This window comes from Physeter macrocephalus, chromosome 8, assembly GCF_002837175.3.
Source record: "Physeter macrocephalus isolate SW-GA chromosome 8, ASM283717v5, whole genome shotgun sequence".
Taxonomy (NCBI): Eukaryota; Metazoa; Chordata; class Mammalia; order Artiodactyla; family Physeteridae; genus Physeter; species Physeter macrocephalus.
In genome coordinates, this window is record NC_041221.1 from 145,114,813 (window position 1) to 145,135,909 (window position 21,097).

The 21,097-nt window shown below is 52.1% G+C and overlaps 1 protein-coding gene across 1 annotated transcript; it reads right to left on the reverse strand.

Annotated features, from left to right (window-relative positions):
• Positions 1 to 1,826: 1,826 nt before the first annotated feature.
• TCOF1 (treacle ribosome biogenesis factor 1) lies at positions 1,827 to 21,041 on the reverse strand. Its single transcript, XM_028493453.1, has 16 exons — positions 21,008 to 21,041; positions 20,226 to 20,367; positions 17,261 to 17,412; positions 14,653 to 14,726; positions 13,535 to 13,721; positions 12,840 to 12,913; positions 10,783 to 11,010; positions 9,745 to 9,927; positions 9,294 to 9,521; positions 8,917 to 9,123; positions 8,571 to 8,753; positions 8,190 to 8,441; positions 7,904 to 8,101; positions 2,585 to 2,722; positions 2,207 to 2,392; positions 1,827 to 2,075 (listed from the first exon to the last, which is right to left on the reverse strand). Exons 1-16 carry the CDS (start codon positions 21,039 to 21,041, stop codon positions 1,827 to 1,829), a joined length of 2,715 nt encoding a protein of 904 aa, XP_028349254.1.
• Between the last annotated feature and the right edge of the window lie 56 nt (positions 21,042 to 21,097).

The window sequence follows — 21,097 nt, forward strand, 5'->3', positions numbered from 1 at the left end:
TTGCACGTCCGCCTGCCGATGCAGGGGAACCGGGTTCGCGCCCCGGTCTGGGAGGATCCCACATGCCACGGAGCAGCTGGGCCCGTGAGCCATGGCCGCTGGGCCTGCGCGTCCGGAGCCTGTGCTCCGCAACGGGAGAGGCCACAGCAGAGGGAGGCCCGCATACCACAAAAAAAACAAAAACAAAAACAAAAACAAAAGAAACTTTACAAAAAGCACCACAGTCCAAAACGTGGCTGGGACCCTTGTGTCTTAGTCTGGCATTTAGGCCCCCATAAATGTTACTGGTAACAAGCAACTAGAAATGACTATTGCCTACAGGACAGCTGGCCTTTGCTGAACCCACCTGACTTTACATCATCCCTCCCTTTCCACACTCCCCTCCCCAACCTGGAGGGTCTGTCTCTACTTTTGTGTCTAGGGAACCCCAGGTCCTCCTCCAAGCTCAGCTCAATCATCTCGTTTGGCCTCTCAGAAACTTGTTTTCCCAGCACCATCAGAGCACAACCAGAACATTCTCCAATAATCCGGTCACCCTGTCTTGCCCTACAGACTATATGCTCCTTGAGGGCAGGGCCAACATCTTTCATCCCTTTGTCCCTATCAATAAGACAGCGTGTTCAGTACTGGTCTGATGCACTGAAGGCAGAGAGGTTAGTGCTAGGAGCACTTACACTTCTTGGTGCTTGTTTACTCATGAAGAAAACAGAAATCTAGGAGGGGCTGGAGCTCAGCGTGGAACAGGGATTTCCAGCTTCCCTTAAGAAATGGAAGATCAAGGGACTTCCCTGGTGGCGCAGTGGTTAAGAATCCGCCTGCCAATGCAGGGGACACGGGTTCGAGCCCTGGTCTGGGAAGATCCCACATGCCGCGGAGCAACTAAGCCCGTGCGCCACAACTACTAAAGCCTGAGTGTCTAGAGCCCGTGCTCTGCAACAAGAGAAGCCACCACAGTGAGAAGCCTGCGCACCCCAACGAAGAGTAGCCCCCGCTCTCCGCAACTAGAGGAAGTCCGCGTGCGCCCAGCAATGAAGACCCAATGCAGCCAAAAATAAATGAATGAATAAATAAATAAATAAATAAAAAGAAATGGAAGATCTGGCCTCACAAAGGGTCCATCTCCACCAGGTCACAACTGGCTGGAGCTGACAGGGACTGCTTTCCTAGATGAGACAAGGGCTCTCCAGCTTGTCCTAGTTGACACCACTCCCTACTGTCTCTCTTGACACCAAGGCTCCAAGTCAGTTGCCATCTATCACCCCTACCAGGCCTGAGCCCATTGTTTCCACCACATGTCTGAGTCCTGGAGTTTGTCACCCTGAACTTCTGTGCAAGCAGACAGAGGGAAAATGGTCAAGATAAAAGTTGGTTGCTCATTCCTTCCCCCTCCCCACTCCCCAGGCTTCACGTTAAGCTAGAAGAGCTCTCCTTGAGAGATACACATGCCTACAGGAGGCCCCAGACCCAGGGATGTGACTTCCTCCAGCTTCCCAGGGCCTCATGGTACCTGCATCACAGTCCAAGCCTCCTCATGGCCCTCTGTGACATCTTTGGGGGCTTGGCAGGAGTTGCTGGCCTAGCCTTTCATGGGGCTGGTGTGCCCACTCGTGCTGTGGAGGCCTTGGTAGATATGGGAGTGCATAGGACACCTTTCATCAGGGAGGCCTTGGTTAGGGGGTTTTTACAGCAGGTTTCACCTAAGGAGACATGGGGGACAGCAGCTGGGGGAAAGGATCCTGGGGTCAGAGCCTTAATCTGGTCTTAATTCCTTCTTCACCTGGCCCTGAACCCACGTTCTGATGCAGGAGTAGGTGGCAGTCGGTGGCTCAGAGGCCTGGCACTGTAGCTGCTTCCTCATGAGGCCTCACCTGGGCTGGGGGCACAGCGGCCGGCGTCTCCCCGTCATTGTCTGACTCCTCCTCGCTGCTGCTCTCCGAGTCCTCTTTCCGCTTCCCGGCCTGGGCGGCTGGGGCTCCTGCCTTCCCAGGGGGTGCAGGGCCAGCCCCTTTCCTGGGGGACCCCTTGGTGGAGGCTGAGGCAGTTCTGACCTGGGGGGTCTTCCCTGAGGGCTTCGCCTGGAGTGAGAGAAGCAGAGTCAGGGAAGGGAGACGGGAGATGGATGGGGCATGTGTAGCTGTGCTGTGGGCAGCTCCTGGCACAGAGGGGAAGCACAGGGCTGGCTGCTCTCTGCCCTCTCGGGCCTCACCTGAGTGGGCGCCTCCCCCTCACTGTCCGACTCCTCCTCACTGCTCTCCGAGTCCTCCTGTGGGCCCCTGACCGGCCCCAGCTGGGCCTGGGCTGCTGCAGCCAGTGCCTTCCCCATAGCCGGCACAGACACTTGGCCCCTGCCCGAGACGGCACTGCTCTGGGGGGCTCTTGCTGGTGGCTTTACCTGAATCATGAGGAGGGAACAGTATTGGGGAAGGAAGAGGAAAGCACAGTTCCCCTTAAGTGAAGCCCCACACAGGGCATGGCTGTGGGGAGTTCACTCCCACTTGTGCAGGACCCTTGTCCAGGTTGGGGCCACTGCTTGGCCTCCTCTCCATCCCACCCTGGCACCTCTTTTGGCACTGGTCCTACTTGCCTTGGCTTGGGACCCCAGTTTGGCTTGAGCAGCTGCAGAAACCCCTTTTCCAGGAGCTGATGGTGCCCCTTTGGCTGAAGCCACTCTGGTGGCAGCTGGGTTGGCTTTGGTCTGAGGGGTTTTCACTGAGGTCTTCACCTGGAAGGAGAAAAGGGAATTACGGAAAGGAGGTGAGATGCAATAGAGCAGGTAGCCAAGAATGCCGATTCTGGAGTCAGATGTCTGAGTCTGGGTTCTGGCTCCTCCAGTAATAGCTATGTGAACCTGGGCAAATCATTTAACCTCACAGGGCCTCAGTTTCCTCCTCTATAAAATGGGAATAAATGAGGCCTACCCATAGGGAGGGTGAGGATTAAATGGGAGACTCCCAGTGTTTAACACAGTGCCTGGCACACAATAAGCACTCAAACTTATTACTGTGAGAACTTTTCTTACTGTTCGCTAAGTATAAGACTACCCAGAGCAAAGGTGCTTTCCAGGCTCCCTTTCAGCTAGGTGGCCATGTGATTAACTTCTGGCTAATGGATGTAAGTCAAGCATACATTTGACTTTCTTACACACGTAGGAAATGTGTCTTCTTCCTCCCTGCTGCCTGGAATGCTGAGGTAATAGCTGGAGCTCAAGCAGCCATCTTAGTCTATGAGATGGGAGCCAAGTACTCAGGATGGCAGAACAAAAAGGAAAACCACTGTTGTTTGAGGTTTTCTTTAGCTTAACCTAACCTAACTGATAGTCAAGGAATCCCCTAAAAGCTTGTCAGAGTCTATAGACAGAACTATAGACATAAGAGCAACAAAGAGCAAAATCCTTGATAAGAATGTGAAAGCAAGCCTTGCTAATGTGAAATCGGATGAGGAATTTGGCATCATCTCAAGGCCCCTGACTCCTTCAGAGATGTCATTTGAACACTGATATGCCCTACAACCCAGCTTCCCTCATTCACATGGGACCAAGTGAAATTATCAGTCATGAATTGAAGAAAGAAAATTCTCTAAAGCATGGACTATGTATGACTAAGGCTCAGGTGGTGAGCAGCACAGAACTCAAGTCATCCATAGGGGAGTAATGTTTTTTACACAGACTTACAAAAACAAAATAAAAGATACCAAGTCTAAGTTGACCTAACAAGTCTTTAAAGTTTAAAAGGACTGAAATCATATAAAATATATGCTCTAGCCACACAGGATTAAATCAGAAATCAACAACAAAAAGAAATCTGTATAACTCCATATATTTGGAAGTTAAGCCACTCCTTAATAATACATTCAAAGAATAAAAATTTAAAAATACAACATTTCAAAATTCATGAGACAAAGATAAGGCAGTCCTCAGAAGGAAATTTATAGCTTTAAATGTTTACATTAGAAAGAAAGGGCTAAAATCAAAAATCTAAGATTCCAGGGACTTCCCTGGTGGCACAGTGGTTAAGAATCCACCTGCCAATGCAGGGGACATGGGTTCGAGCCCTGGTCTGGGAAGATCCCACATGCCACAGAGCAGTGAAGACTGTGCGCCACAACTACTGAGCCTGCGCTCTAGAGCCCACGAGCCACAACTACTGAGCCTGTGTGCCACAACTATTGAAGCCCGTGTGCCTAGAGCCCATGCTCCACAAGAAGAGAAGCCACCGCAATGAGAAGCCTACACACCACAACAAAGAGTAGCCCTCGCTCACCACAACTAGAGAAAGCCCGTTCCCAGCAAGGAAAACCCAACGCAGCCAAAATAAATAAATTTTAAAAAGAAAAGAAAAGAAAAAAAAAAATCTAAGATTCCACCTTAAGAGGCTAGAAAAAGAAGAGCAAATCAAACTCAAAGTAAGGACAGAAATAATAAAGATCACAGTGGAAATTAATGAAACAGAAAACAGGAAAATGATACAGAAAAATCAATGAAGCCAAAAGTTGTTTCTTTGAAAAGAATGAAATTGATAAGTCTTTACCTAAACTTACCAAGAATAGGACAGAAGACACAAATTACCAAAAATTAGGAAAGAAAGCAAGACATCACTACAGACCCTATAGATATTAAAAAGATTATAGGGGAATATTATGAACAAATTTATGTTAACCAATTAGACAACTGAGATGAAAACGGACAAGTTTCTAGAAAGGCACAAATTATTAACTGTGCGCAGAATTATTAACAGGTACAAAATATAAACTGATTCAAGAATAACAAAATCTGAATATACCAATATCAATTAAAGAAACTGACTTAGTAACTAAAAATCTCTCCCCCGCTACAAAAAGCCCAGGCCCAGTTGGCTTGACTGATGAATTCTACTATGAAAGAAATAATACCAATCCAACACAAACTCTCAGAAAACAGAGCAGAAAATACTACCCAACTAATTTTATGAGGCAGTATCACCCAATACCAAAGCCAGGCAAAGATATCATATGATATCTACAGACCAATATTCTTTATGAACACAGACACAAAAATCCTTAACAAGTGATTTGCAAACCAAATCCAGCAACAAATAAAAAGTAATATACACTATGACCAAGATGGATTTATCCCAAGAATGAAACATTGATTTAATACCTGAAAATCAACTAATGTAACACATATTAACAGAACAAAGGAAAAAAAATCACTTCGATGGAGAAAAAGCATTTGATAAAAATCTAACTCCAATTCATGATAAGAACTCTCAACAAATTAGAAATAGAAGGAAACTTCCTCAACCAGATCAAGGGAATCTATGAAAAACCTACAGCTAACATCCCACTTAACAGTGAAAGACAATGCTTTAGCAGTAAGATTAAAAACAAGGCAAGGATGTCTGCTCTCATCACTACTATTCAACATTTTACTGGAGGTTCTAGCCAGTGCAATAAGGCAAGAAAGAGAAAAGCCATCTGGATTAGAAAGAAAAAAGTAAAACTGCCCTTAATTTGCAGACATGATCCGTATACAGAAAATCCTAAGGAATCTACAAAAGCCACTAGAACTGGTAAGCATGTGTAACAATGTCACAGGACATGAGATCAACATACATCACAAGGTCAGGCCCAGAAGGCACCACACCACTTATCTGGCCATTCATCAAACAGACTGAACATCTCTCTCCTGCCTTTCTCACACAAGGGCTGTCTTTCTATGATATTTAAGTCATGAATCATCTCCTTCCTGAGTCTCTGGCACATTTGGTTTTCCAGAACGGACTCTCTGACTTTGTTAATTTTTTTTTTAATTAATTTTTTTTTTTTGGCTGCATTGGGTTTTCGTTGCTGCGTGTGGGCTTTCTCTAGTTGCGGCGAGCAGGGGTTACTCTTTGTTGCGGTGTGCGGGCTTCTCACTGCGGTGGCTTCTCTTGTTCTGGAACACGGGCTCTAGGTGCACAGGCTTCAGTAGCTGTGGCACGCAGGCTCAGTAGTTGTGGCTCGCAGGCTCTAGAGCGCAAGCTCAGTAGTTGTGGCGCATGGGCTTAGTTGTTCTGTGGCATGTGGGATCTTCCCGGACCAGGGCTCAAACCTATGTCCCCTGCATTACCAGGCAGTTTCTTAACCACTGCGCCACCAGGGAAGTCCTGTTAATTTGTTTTGAACCTCAATTCCCTCAATGGATGGTTTACTTTGAGCTGGCTGGGTGTCTCTGAGCAGATCAGAGATTGTGACTCATTTCTGACCCCAGCAATGCTAAGCAGAATAGAACAGCATTTTGCGGGTGAGGCCATACAAGTATTATTTCAATTCTCATAATAACCCCACAACAGAGGCATTTATTATCCTCATCCTTCAGATGAAGGCAAGGAAAAGAAGGTGGTCAACAAGACTCCTATCAGCCCTGCTTGTTTTAGCAGAAGCTCTTCAGACCTCTTGAAGCTAGGAAAGGCAGTAGCTTCTGACAGAGCATCAGGCTATAAGGGTACGCCCCTATAGAGAGGGACTGGCTGCTCAATTTTACCTGAGAGAAAATAAGGCCCCAAAGTATGACCACTTCTGTGGCTGGAAAAGTTTTGGCCAAGATATAGCAGAAGGAAGTGGGAAAGGCAAAGGCTTTGGAGGCAGGCGCTGGTGAGGCTGCAGCAAGTCACCAAACAACTCCTCTAAGGTCCAATTTCCTCTTCAAGAAACCAAAGTAAATGAACACCGTCTCATGGTACAGGTGGGAGGCTCAAATGGAAAGACAGATATTTAATTGATTGGCACACTGAAACTTTTAAGGCATTGGTCTGGAATATGTCTGTAGCTTGGAAAAACAGGATAGGAGACTATTGACCTGAGACTCTGGGAAGGCCAAGAATAGTTTAAAATCTCAGTAAAGGAATGATAGGACCTTGGATCCTAAAAGATAATAGTGAGATCAGGACCAAAAAAAAAAAATCCATAAAAATGTGTGCTTTGGTACAGGGAAACAAGAAATAACTAATTTGAGTGGTTAGCGAAAAAAAAGAGCAACAATTAAAAATAATAAATGGTGGGTGGGTGAATGCAGGGAGTGAGATATCTTCACCTCTCTCTGCTCTCCCAGGCTGGAAGGCAACTCTTGATTCTGCTCCCTCAGGGAGACGGATGAGAACTTGCTGTGTGCAGGCCCTTTGCTGGGTGTGGCAGCTGAGATCTCATCAAATTCTCAACTCTGTGCAGTCTGATTTCCAATTTACAGAAGAATAAACAGAGGCCCTAATGGATTACTTCATTTGCTAGGACATGGAGCTAGGACTTGAACCCAGGCAGCCTGGCTCCAAACCTCCCACCATTCGCCATTCACATGGTCTCCCCTAGTGATCCCACCAGAATGTTCTGCTTGGGGAAACTCAAAGCCAGGCACTATCCCACCCCCTGCCTTTTGTGCAGGCTGGTTTCCCTGCAGAACACTCCACATCACCTGGCCAACTCTTTCAGCCCACAGTTTAGATGTCACTCTTCAAGAGGTCTTCTCTCCTGAAAAACCTCTAGACACCATCATCTGCCACGCCCTGCTAGCCTAGGCACACATCCTCCATCTCAACCCTACTATCATACCATGCTGAAATAATCTGTACATGTCCACGCCCCCCCCCATCTAGGCTGGGAACTCCAAGGGTCAGGGCCAAAGGAGCCCCAGACAAGTTGGCACCTGGCAGATGGGGTACTTAACAGAGCTTGTGTAAAAAGAAATCTCAGTGGGAGCTCAAAGAGTGATGAAGGAGACCCTGGAGCGCGACCCTGGAGCTCTGATGGGCAGAAGAGATGAGTGGAAGGTGTGGAATGAGGCTGAGCTGAGGCTGCTGCATACCTGGGGCAAGAGCAGCCTAGGCAAGTGCATCCTCAGCCCCATCCCAGGCAACGGTGTGGGTGGGGCAGGTTGGCTCCTCCCAGGTCTCACCTGTGCTGCAGCTGAGGCCGCCTCCTCATTGTCCGACTCCTCCTCACTGCTCTCTGAGTCTTCCTGCACCTCAGCTTTGACCTGGGCCACTGCAGGCCCTGCCTTCCCAGGGAGCCCTGAGGTGGTCCGTTGCCCTGAGGGCCCCTTGGTGGGTGCCGAGGCAGCTTTCACAGGGAGGCTTTTCCCTACAGACTTCACCTGGAATGACATGGAAAAGAGGCATGTCACAGGAGCCAAAGGACCATGTGGGGGCTGGCCCTGACCTGCCAAACAAACTTCTCCTCACCTGTCCCACGGATGCGGCAGGAGCTGTCTCCTCCTCACTCTCCGGCTCCTCGCTGCTTGAAGAGTCTTCCTCTGGCCTCTGGGTGCCCCTGACCACGGCTGGGGATGATGTGCAGGTTGGCGAAGTCACCGTTCCTGCTTTCCAGGGGGCTGGTGCGCTTACTTGCACTGGTGGGACCTTGGCAGATGCGGGTGTAATGGGGGTGCCCTTCCTTGGGGAGATCTTGGTCTGAGTTTTCACAGCTGATTTTGCCTGAGGAGACACAGAAGTCAGAAACTACAGAAGGATCTTGGACTCAGAGCCCCCATCCGCTCAGGGCTGGAGCCCCACTGCCATCCTCCCCCACAGCTCCCTGTGGAGCTGACCGGCGGGGGCAGCTACCTGGGCTGGAGTCTTGGCTGTGGGGGCCTCGTCCTCACTGTCTGACTCCTCCTCACTGCTCTCCGAGTCTTCCTTGGACCTTTTGGTCTTGACCTGGGCGGCTGCAGGCCCGGCCTTCTGAGGGGGGCCCTGGGTGGGACCTGAGGCAGGTCTGACCTGCAGGACTTTCCCCGAGGACTTTGCCTGCAGCGAGACACACAGGCTCAGGGGAGAGCACCCAAAGTGTGGCTTTGTGCAGAGATGCAGAGACACAGAGACGGAGAGGGTCAACAGGCATGGTGAGCGGAGGGGAATGGGGCTTCCGGCACTGAGCCGGAGAGAAGAGCTTGACAAGCAGGGGCCTCACCTGGGCCAAGGCCGCTGCCCTCAGCGCCTCCCCCTCGCTGTCCGACTCCTCCTCGCTGCTGCTCTCCGAGTCCTCATCCCACTTTGCCACCTGGGCGGCTACAGCCCTTGCTTTCCGAGGGAGCGCTGGGACAGCGCTCTTCGCTGAGGGCCCCGTGCTTGCGGCTGAGGCAGCTCTGACCTGGGAGTTTTTCCCCAAGGGCTTTGCCTGGGAGTGACAAAGGACAGGGTCAGGATAGGGGGCTTGGGGGGAATGTGTGTGAGACAGGAGGGGAGCAGGGCGGATGGAGGGCAGCAGTTCGGGTGCAGAGGAGGAGAGGCCCACAGGGTTGCTGCAGGCGACACACAGGGCCGGGCCGGGCACCCTTCCAGCCTCACCTGAGCCAGGCTTGTGGTGTGAGGCACAGCTGTGGACGCCTCCCCCTCGCTGTCTGACTCCTCGCTGCTGCTCTCTGAGTCCTCCTCCTGCCCCTTGGTCTGGGCCTGGATGGCTGCAGGCCCTGCCTTGCCAGGGGGTGCTGGAGGGGCCCCTTTCCCAGGGGAAAGCACCTGGGCAGGTGCTGCTGCGACGGCTCTGACCTGGGGGAGCTTCCCTGAGGCCTTTGCCTGGAGCGAGAGAAACAGTATCAGGGGAGGGAGCCCAGACGGTGGGCATGAGGAAACACAGGAGAGCGGACAGGGTTAAGGACACCGCAGACACCACACCACATGGTGAGAAGGCGCAGGGCTCTGAGCACGGCTGGGGCGCGTGCAGAGCGGGAGAACAAGCCCTCTGAAGGCCTCCTGGGATGGGGCGCTGGCTGTGGGACTCTCCCTCCCCAGGCCTCACCTGCAGCAGGGTCTGGGCAGCTGGCGTCTCCTCCTCGCTGTCCGACTCCTCGCTGCTGCTCTCCGAGTCCTCCTCTGGCCTCCCTGCCTTCCCAGGGGGTGCTGGGGTGGCCCCTTTCCCAGGGGTCCCCTTGGCAGGACCCGAGGCAGCTCTGACCTGGACAGTTTTCTCAGAGGCCTTTACCTAGTAAAAGAGAAAGTGCAGTTTGCTCCCCTCCTTCTGAACATACCCTCGTGACACCTTAAAAATAAGGCTCGAAGGCTTAGTGAGGCTCGCAAGACCCCCTGCTTCTCTCCGCACTCCCCACCTTGACTGGTGCTCCAGCCGGTATGGCCGGCCAGCCAGTATGGCCATACCTCCTCATTCCCGGGGCCTTCACACCCCCTGCCCATTTCACCTGACCACTACTGCCTCATCCCCTGGGTCCCAGACAGATGCCAGTTCCTTATAGCAGTTCTCCATGATGGCCCTGCCCCAGGGTGGGCAGGCTCAGGGCTCCCAGGGGCCTTTTACCACCTGTCTGACCCCTATTCCTCCCTGCTCTCTGATTCCAAGAGCTTCCCAGCCTCTCTGGCTTTCCCTTAGGACATGCCCAGCTGCAGCTCTGGCTACCCAAGTGAGGAGAAGGGGGTCCCAGCAGATGGAATGGAAGCGGATTTCTGTTTGCTAACAAGCCATGATTGGGCCTGAGAAGCCAGAGGACCAGGTAATTAAAACTTCTCAAGTCCTTTCACAGCAGGACTAGCTGGGACCAGGACAGCAGCCCATTTACTAGATAGGGAAACTGAGGTAAAGGGAGTGGTTATTGACTGGGTGGGGTGCAGCACCTGCCCTTTGGACAGGAAGGGTCATTTCCAGAAGCGGCTGGAGCAAAACCAGGTGCCCTTGCCCTTCAACTCCCATAGCCCCGCCTCCCTCTCCCCAAACTCCAAGGCGAGTCTCCTCTGGCAGGGAAGGTGCTCATTACACAGTTACTCCGCCAGTCTCAGGGCCAGGGAACCAGAGAACCCCGAGGGGCAGGCCTCCCTTGGGCCTCACCTGGCTGGGTGTCCCCGCAGGGGCCCCCTCCTCACTCTCGGACTCCTCGCTGCTCTCTGGGATCTCTTCTGGCTTCTTGGCCCTGCTGGCTGGGGTCATGGCACCCCCTCTGACTTGGGGTGTCACATGTCCCGCCTTCCCTGGGGTCGGGGCTGCCCTTCTCCTTGGAGACTCCTTGGCCGCAGCTGCTGAGGCTTTGACCTGTGGTGGTTTTACTGCAGGTTTCACCTGGAACAAGAGGATGGAATCAGAGAATAATCCTCTCCACCCCTGAGGAGTATAAGATGCTTCATAGTTTGTAAAGCTCTTTCCTAATGTCATCTGGTTCTCAAACAACTCCCTAAGACAGATACTATCTTTACACCTATTTTCCAGGAAAGGGCAAAAGGCTCAGAGAGGTTAAACCACTCAACACCAATACTAAGGGACAGAGCTGTGACTTGAACCCATGTCTATATGGCTCTGGGGGCAGAGCTCTCAACCACGATGCTCCTCTCCCACCTGGCACACAGGGCCCAGCAGCGGGGCAGCCACTGTCAACCAGGACAGCTCATGATTGTCTGTCCCTCCAGCTACACTATCTGGTCATGGTGGCCACCCCAAGGGCCAGGAGGCTAGGATCTGAACCCCAGTCTTGGCACTGGCTTGCTGAGATTCCTGGGGCACATTCCTTCCCTCTCTGGGCTCTGGCCCACTGAAGCTGTGTTTGGCTGCTGGTTTCCCAGGGCCAGGAGTGTCGCTCACTCCATTGGCAGGGCCCAGGGGATGGGAGCCCAGGGCGTCCTTATGGCTGGCTGTAACGAGGGCCCAACGGTGGGACGGAATGTGGGGAGCAGCCCACAGCTAGGCCCGGGGTAGCTGGGAGCAAGGTCTCCACCTTCGTGGGTGACTGGCTAAGGCAGGAAGGCAAGGTAGGAAGCACCGTGGGTGCCAGCCAATCCATCCCTGAACGCTACTTTTCTCCCTCTGCAACACCTTTCCTCGCGTGTCCTGGCGCCAGGCACCAGCGTCTCCTGCCAGCACTACTCCAACAGCCCCTCAACCACGTCATTACATCTATTCAGCACTGTCCTCCGATCCAGGCCGCAAGCAGCCATCTTTCTGAACCGTTAAGTCAGGCCATCTTGCCGCTGGGCCTGTGGCCCGGTAGTGGCTTCTCACAGCCTCCAGAATAAAACCCAAATTCCTCTCAGCAGTCCTCTTGGTCAGGCATGGATCTGGCCCCCGCCTACTTCTGACCTCACCTTGTATCACCTTCCGCCTCATTCATGAAATTGCAGATCACCGTTGCTTAAAAGCACCAAACTTGTTTTGTGTCTGCCTCTGCCCCTGCTGCCCCTCTGTCTGCATCACATTCCTGTTACTGCGCCTCAGAGCTCTCCACGTTTCCCTTTCACAGTAACCATCACCATGGCAGTTAAATTTCTGAGGGACCTCTCCACTTCCCCACGGCAGCAGGAACCCCACCCGTCCTGCTTACCATTGTTTCCCCAAGGCCTGGCGCTTGGAAGGTGCACAATAAGGAATAACCTGCGGGGACTCCTCCCAGGTCACGGTTCACGGAATAGACACGGCCACAGACTAAAAGACCTGCCTACCCCTGGCCGGTGCTGAGGCCTGGCATTCACCAGCAGGCCCAGAGCCTCCGCAGCAGCCTCACCCACACCCCAATCCCCCGGAAAGCCACGCTCCTGCCCCAGGGCCTTTGCTCGTGGAGTTCTTCCCGCTCGAATACCCCTCCCCCCACCTCCCTCCCCGGTGAAGCCTCCTGTGCGTCAAGGCCACGCGGCCCAGTGCCGCCTCTCCCAGGAAGGCTTCCCCCCACCTCACAGGCAGGATGTCGTCTCTTCCCCCCAGCCCCCCACCCTTCGCCTGCCTAGAGCGCAGTGAGCAGCGCCTGGCTCCCCGCCTCCGCAGGCCTCAGCCTTCCCAGCTCCCGGTCACCCTGACACCCTTGCTGAACTGATCCAGTGCCCCTGGTAGGTGAGGCACCAGTCAGGCCCCCAGGAGGGTTAGAGGTTTGCAGAGGGCAGCTCCCGAGGATGGGCGGCAATTACCTCCACGTCCGTCTCATCGCTCGAGCTGGAGGTGTCCTCGCTGGAGCTGGCGGCCTGGCTGGCGGCCGCCATTCCTGAGGAATAAACAAGGAGGGACTGAGGGCTTTTCCAGACCCACCCGCCCCTCGCCGGCACCCCCCACGCCAACTACGCAGGGCCAGGTGCGAGCGCTCCTCCTCCCGCCACAGCTCCGTGCTCTCTGGAAGGCACACAGCCGAGGGGCATGCCACTCTCCCTGTGCTCCGGCGCGGCTCTGAGGCCCCAGTAAGGCCTATGATGTTAGGTCCTAACACACGAGCGCCAGAAGCTGACGGCTCAGATGATCTCCTCCCACCAGCACACAGGAGCAGGCAGGGCAGATACCTATTTTACGTGGGAGATGGAGGCAAGCCCAGGCCGCTCAGCTTACCCTCTGAGCCTCTGCGGCGGGCCCTGTACCCACCTGAGAGCAATAAACCAGAAAGGGCTCCAAGCCCACCCCAGCTGCTCACACTCCCTCGGCACAGCCTGAGGTGTCCCTGCAGCTGACTCTTCCTCACCCAGGGGAGGGGGAAATGGCCCGAGGTGGGGGTCCTCGCTGTCCAGAGACAACCCCCTGAATTCCAGAAGGTCCCAGGGCCTGACAAAGCAGCGCCCAGGTCTGCTTCCTCAGCCCACACTCGGGGGGCCCGGTCCTAGAGGGCAGGGCCGCTCACCAGGCTTGGCAGTGGTTCTGAGGGCCGAGACACCGCCCTCCTCCTCAGTTTCTGAGACCAGGATGGTATTTGCCGAGGGCCCTGCCGCCTTCTGGGGTGACTTCTTGGTGAGGAGGTGGGCCACTGCCTTCCCGGAGGCAGGGTGTGCCGTGGAGTTCACCGTCTTGCTGGCTTTCTTGGTCTTTGCCTACGCAGAACAGGAGTGACAGACAGTGGGTATGGCCTGGCAAATGAGAGCACAGACCACATCTGATCCCAGCTCCACCACTTCCTAGCCCTGTGAGCTTGGGCACACTACCTCCCTAAGCCTCAGTTTCTTCAAAGTGGGGCTAAAAATGGAACCTCCCCTCACAGAGGTGTGGAGAGAACCGAATTACAGTTCTTGGGACACAGCAGTTTTGCTCAGTGGTAAGCAGCATTTTGTTGTGGACATTACCATGGCCTCATAATTCTTTCTACAAATTTTTTGCTAATGCTACAGGCAATATCAGGGACATAATCCTTTACATGCTTGTGACACTGTTTTGTGGATGACCAAAAAAGGATATTCTACCTTCCAAGTAGTTTCCAGCCTAGAAAGTGACTCTTGAGGGAGTTCCCTGGTGGTCCTGTGGTTAGGACTCCACACTTCCACTGCAGGGGGCACGGGTTCCACCCCTGGTCGGGGGACTAAGAGCCCACAAGCCCCCCGGCACGGCCAAAAAAAACCAAACAAAAAAACAAAATAATATGCTTCTCAAGCTTTCAGAGCCACAAGTGTCTTATCTGCTCTGGTGTCTCCACTGCCTTGTGCAGTGCCTGGAACATAACTGTATTGGTAACGATTTGCTGAGTGAACAGGTGAATGCGGGGCCGGAGGAGGAAAGGAACTGTCTCTTCCAGGTGTGTAATGTGCCCAGTGGCCCATGGCAGTAGGCATTATCCCCATCTTACAGAAAAAAAAAACTGAGGCCCACAGAGGTGAAGGGACAGACCACAATCACACTGTGACTGAGGCCGAGATCTGAATCCAAGTTGGGCAATTACCCACAACCCTATCCTTCTCTGACACAGGGGACTGTGTGCTACAGGGCACTTCAACTCCCATGGGCGTCAGCTTGGAAGGTGGTCTCACTCACCTTGGCTTTTTCTTTCACACTTGAAGGCAAAACCGTCCCCGTGGCTGAGGAGTTGGTAGATGCTAGTGCCGGGACTGCAAGACACAAACACTGGTTGGGTGAGCCAGATGAGCATTTTCTCATGGGTGAGCGGCAAACAGGCTGAGCTCACCTAATAACTCAACTGGTATGGCTGCCTGGGGCTGGCATGAGATCTGAGGCTGAGCCTGGACTGGGAAAGAGCTTGGTGGTGCATCAGCCACATCCCCCAGGAGCAAGAGAGGAGAGTGACGACATGAAAGCCATGTGTCTGGCATCCCCGATGGGGTCCCAATTCCCTGGTGGCACGAAACGCTGAAGCCTCCAGAGGAAAAGGGATTGGCTCCTAGCCCTGCCGCATACTACCTTGGAGGCCCCGCACAACTCCAGGGGTGCCATTCCCACAGGCTACCTGCCACACTGCAGCCCTAACGTCACTCAGCAAGACAGGGGCAGGTCAGGCAGCCCCAGGTCCACAGAGAAAGCTGCTCGAATTAAGCGGTTTCTCAGTGGAGAAGTAGCTGAACCATGAGACTGGGACCCTGTTAGATATCGAGATTTCTAGATTCTTGTTGCTTTTACACCAGGGTATCGTCTCCTTAGAGCTCAGATTAGGGAAAGATTTCTAATGTATGCTGTGAAATAAACAGGATGTTGTTGAGATGAATGATATGATCTAATTCTTTTCCTGACATTTAATTCCATCTCTCTCTCTCTCTCTCTTTTTTTTTTTTTTGGCGGTACGCGGGCCTCTCACTGTTGTGGTCTCTCCCGTTGCGGAGCACAGGCTCCGGGCGCGCAGGCTCAGCGGCCATGGCTCACGAGCCCAGCCGCTGCGCGTTATGTGGGATCCTCCCGGACCAGGGCACGAACCCGTGTCCCCTGCATTGGCAGGCGGACTCTCAACCACTGCGCCACCAGGGAAGCCCTCTCTCTATTTTTAATTACGGAAAATGTTAAGCCCATTTCTACGTAGAGAGAAAGTGTATAAAACCACCCTGCCCCAACCGTTATCAACTTGTGGCCAATCTTATTTCAACTGTCCCCCCATTCGCCCTTCCCTGCTGAGTATTATTCTGAAGAAAACACCAGACATCGTATCATGTTGCCCACAGATATTTCAGCATGTTTCTCTCAATGAGGACTCTTAAATTAAAAGTATAATTATAATTCCATTATTACAGCTTAAAAATTTATTAATATCGAGTAGCCCGTCAGTAGGAAATTTTTCAATTTTTGTTTTAAATAGTGTGTAGGTGTGGACGTAGGCAAGTATGGATGTCTATCTGTATGATTTCAGATACAAAGGAGAGCACTGTAAGGCTACTCTCCAGGAGATACATTTAGGGAGTGTGGAAGGGGAGCAGGCGAGGGGAACAGGAAACCTCCCACTTTTCTTCTGTATATGCTTTTGTACAGTTCACAGTGAACTTGCTTTGCATTATAATTTTAAAAGATTAAGCAAGGTATAAAATGCATATTCAGTATGATCTCAAGTATTTGAAAAAACATGTTCAGGAAAAATAAATGGAAGAATAATTTGCCAAATTATATGTGGCAAGAATATGGGTAATTTTTCCCTACCTTTCTGAAAAGTAATTTTCACATATTCTATAATGAACACTCCATAACAAAGCCTGTATTTATTTTACAATCAGAAAACATATTTAAAAATTAAGAAATTGGCTTCCCTGGTGGCGCAGTGGTTGCGCGTCCGCCTGCCGATGCAGGGGAACCGGGTTCGCGCCCCGGTATGGGAGAATCCCACATGCCGCTGAGCGGCTGGGCCCGTGAGCCATGGCCGCTGAGCCTGCGCGTCCGGAGCCTGTGCTCCGCAACGGGAGAGGCCACAGCAGAGGAAGGCCCGCATACCACAAAAAAAAAAAATAAAAATAAAAAAAATAAAAATTAAGAAATTATCTTCTATGTAAGTAAAAACCAATAATGCAAAGAAGAACGATAATTCCTCTGTGGAGCTATGACCACTGTTGGTTAAAGCACAAACTGCCCTGAGAACATGGGGAGAAGGGGCTGTGAAGGCCTCCCTGGGTCACCACTGCCAACACCCTGAAACCAGAGTGCCCGGGAAGGCCTGCCAGTGCTAACCTGCACACTTCCAAAATAACAGGAAGATCGGCAACTCCTGAAGCAGCCCATAAGCACACAGAAGAGGTGCCCGCCAGCTGCCCTCTCTGAAATCTCTCTAGCAGTTCTTCTGAAAATGTGGGCTTCTTTCTATCTTTACCAGAATCACCTGGAGGGCTTGTAAAAATGCAGCTCCTGGGCCCCACTGGAGGGGCTGACTCTACGTACCCCAAATTAGACTGTAAGGGCCCATCCATGTTTTTGTTCACCATTGGATTCCTAGCACCTGGGACACGATGTCTGGCCCAGAGGAAGGGCTCAAATCAAGACTGAAATAGGTATCTGGGACCCTTCCGACCTTCCCTTTAAAAGGGTCGGTCCTCTGAGGGCTCGCTGAAGGAGAAGCTGGAGGTGGACTCTCCCCTGGAACAATCCAATATACAACAGCCTGTTCCCGAAAGGTGAAGGGCGCTGAGCTGAGTCCCCCAGCACACAGAGCTCTTACTGGCTTTGGTGGTTTCCGCTTCTGCCCCCTGCTCCTCCTCCTCCTCCTCTTCTGAGCTCTCTGAGCTGCTAATGGGGTCTGACACGCGGGTCTTCTTGGCCTGCAGGGCTACATCTTCCTCTGCCTTCCGCTTCTGGCCAATCTCCGAGGTTCTGCAGGACAAGGGTGACTGGCTAGTTCAACCGGGTGACAAGGACAACCCCAGGAGAGTTGAAAAGGAAGACCTCCCCACATCCTCCCTGCCCCCAAAGGAAACGTGCATAAAGAGAGTTTAAACAGCGATGAAACACAGTGTTAGATACAATTTTGTGCTCTGCGTTTTCACTCATTTCATCGTATTTTTACAATTGTCTATGAGTCTTCAAATATTCAGGAAGGGTGGACAATATTATATAACAGCTGCTAAGAGTCACGGAGCGCTAAGTGCCGGCACTATAGACACTTCACAGAACCATCCAGGCTCCTCCTTCCACCAGAACTTGTGGCACCTGCAGTGCCCTCTTCCTGGAAGAGTATGCCCAGGTCGGTCCCTATGGTCCTTCAGGCCTCAACTCGAATACAGCCTCCTCAGAGAGGCCCTCCCTGATCACCCTCCCTCCCCTAAGACATTCTCTGCCCTGCCATCCTGTTTCATTTTCTTCAGAGCACATTCCTCTCTCCTGTTATTTTACCTACTTCCTGCTTGAAGTCCTCACTGCACAGCCAGGCCCCTGGACAGGAGGGCTGGCAGGAACCTTTTCCAGCTCCCTCAGTACCTTGAGCACATAGCATGAGTCTCACGGTCAAGTGAGTTGCCAGAGTCAAAGAGTAATAAATCTCAGGCACTGTGGAGGATAAGCACCCAGATGGCTGAGTTGCTGGAACTTTCGAGCATCATCTCCCCTGACCCCAGCCTCCTGTCCCGAGGGAGTCACTGTCTGTGCCCCATGTTCTCCAGATGGGACGGATGCTGCTCTGCCCGTTTGGGATGTGCTGCTTGGGTCCCTTGTTCCCAGGGAATCTTCTGCAAAAACAGGTTTCATTTACTACATGTATCAGTTCACTCTGCCTCTCTCCTCCCAACAGAATGTAAGTTTCACAAGGGCAGGGATTTTTCTCCGGTTTGTTCCCAGCTATATCAAGAACAGTTCTGGCTCACAGTAAGTGCTCGATAAATACGGAGGTGAGTCGGGGTGGGAGGGGGATGCCTCCAATGGCTAGGTTTAGCACTTTACCATTATTATCTTCATTTTACGGATGGAGACAGACTTGGGGAGGCCAAGTTTGTCCAAGGTCATATGGCTAGTTGCTGGGTTTGAACCACTAGGTTAGGCTAGTTCTGGTGGGTGTGAGGTCCTCATCCCAGTCAGTACTCCTCACCCACAGAAGGGGCTGGTGACAGGAAAGGGCGTGCACTGCGGCTCACTGAAGTTCTCTGGGGAAGGAAGTGCTGTGCAAACACACAGACACCTAGGCAAGTGGGAAGGGAAGTGGGGGTGTGCCCTGTGCTCACCTCAGCAGCAGAGGAGAGCCAAGAACTGAGGGTTGATAGGGCTCTCAAAGACCTTAGCTCTCTACTGGAAGCTTGGATCCCTTCCACACCATGCCTGCCTTTGTTTACACACCTCTGATGATAAAGAACTCACAACTCCACTGTAGCCTACCTCATTTCTGGAGAGCTCTGATGACCCACTGCTTTTATTCAGAAACTGAAACCTGTCTTCCTAAAGCAGGTACATATGGGTCCCACTTCAGTCTCTCGGGCCCCAGGGAACACCCCACTCCCTTTGTCTTCAAAGATGTGCATACAGAGGTCCCTTGCCTGCCCCACTGACATCTCTTTCCCATCCCAGACGGTTCAGTATTCACTATCATTCCTCATGGGACATGACTGCAGGTCCTTCACTCCTGTAGTTGGCTGTGGTCAGGCCAGTTCATGGAGAGAACGATTATCCCTCCTTCATTTTCAAGCCATTCTTCTGCTGATGTGTCCTTCGATTATTCCCCTCCTTGTTTCCCATGTTTTACAGGCATTTCACATTCAACATGTCTTTGAAATCTTTCCCTCCAAATTGGGTTCCTTCCATTCAGGTGTACAAGTCAGACACCTCGGAGTGGACTAGACTGCCTCTCCAAACCATCCGCAGACCCTCATCTCATCCTCTCACATTCCTGGAATCTACTGTCTCCCTCCCATGTTATTACTGCCTCAAGCTCCATCAGCTCTTGTCTGGATGATATCCACAGCCTCACCTGGTCGTGCCATGCTGCAGTGATCTCACCACCCTCTGCTTCACCTTTCCATGGCTCCCCATGGATGATCAGGCCTTGTGTGGAGTGGGCCCTGCCGACAGTCCAGCCTCGTCTGCACTGTGCCCGCAGCTACAGGCCTCAGATCAGTAGTTCCCTCTGCCAGGTACACTCTACTGGCCCCTCCACACCTATTGCCTCGTTCACTCCCCCACTCCCTGCAGCTCTCAAATCAAAGGTCACTTCAGGGAAGCCTCCCCTAAACCCCCAAATGAGGCTAGGCTAATCTGTTTAGATAGTTTTGGCACTGGGTACCTCTTTGCATAATCCTTACTACCACTATAATTTTACACTCATTTGTTTTTTCTGAGGCGTGCTTACCTTCCTGGATTCCAATGTCAGCTCCAGGAAAGAAGGAACCACGTATGTCTCACTCATGACAATACCTTTGTACTTAGAACAGAGCCTGGCATTCAGTAGTTACTCAATAAATGTTCACTGATTGAATGAATAATAAAAGCTGCTGAGAAGCTTTTGTCCTTAAGAGGCACTGATCACAGCTCAGTGTCCTCTCCATTACCAGACACCCGTATCTGTGACCTGGCTTTCTGGAGGTGATAATAGTATCTACGGTGGGCTATGGGGACAGATCTTACACCAGATTAGTATCCTAGCTGATCCCAAGCTGAGGGCTTGCAGTGTCCCTGCTGTATTCTCTCAGTCCCATTAGACTTACTGTTGCCAGTGTGTATAGATGTCCAGAAGGGTTACAGGCTGAGTCAGGAAACTTTTCTGCAGAGAAGTAAAGAGAAAGCAGCAATCAATCCCCCAAGCACAGTAAGGGTCCTCCTTGGGCCCCACTCTCACAATGTCATGATCTACAGAGAGGTGGTTGAGAAGGGGGTCATTCTGCTCTGGGAAGTATGTCTGCTTGACCCTTCCAGTACCACCCAAACATTCCAGAGACAAGCAGGGCAAATATTTCCAGCTAAAACCTTTTAAGACAACATGTTGGTGAGGAGTGCCTTTGAAGATTAGAGTTGGAATGTTCCAGGCTAGCATTTATCCAGCCCCCAGCCTCCCTGGCACTCTCCAGGCTTAGGTGCCACAAGACAGGGCTTTTTCCACCCGTGACCTTTCAGAAGGCTTTCAAAAGCCAGGCTGGTCAATCTACCCAGGACAGTACGAACCACAGCCCAGATACCGTGCTGTCAGCTCACCCGCTGGGAAGAGACTGGAACCAAATGGTGCCAGTCCTTTGGTAGAAGCAGAGGCCTTTGGAGCCAAGATCAGAAGCCTATTCTCTCTGCAAATGTCAAGAACCTGGGGTGTCAAGTGCCCCAAGGAGGTTGAGTGAGTAATGTGGGGCGAGGGCAGTGCCGGGGATTTAGGCAGAGTGGTCAAGAGGGTGCACCTGGACTCAGGCAGAGCGCCTGTGTTAACTGGATGGGCTACTCTCTTCGTCTCTTCAAACTTCTGGTTATTTCTTTCTAACATGGGGATAACAGCAGTACCCACCTAAGATGTTGCCGTCAGGCCTGATAGAGACCATCTAGTCAGTGCCCAGCACAGGAGCCAGTAACATTGAGACTGTAACTGACAGTAATT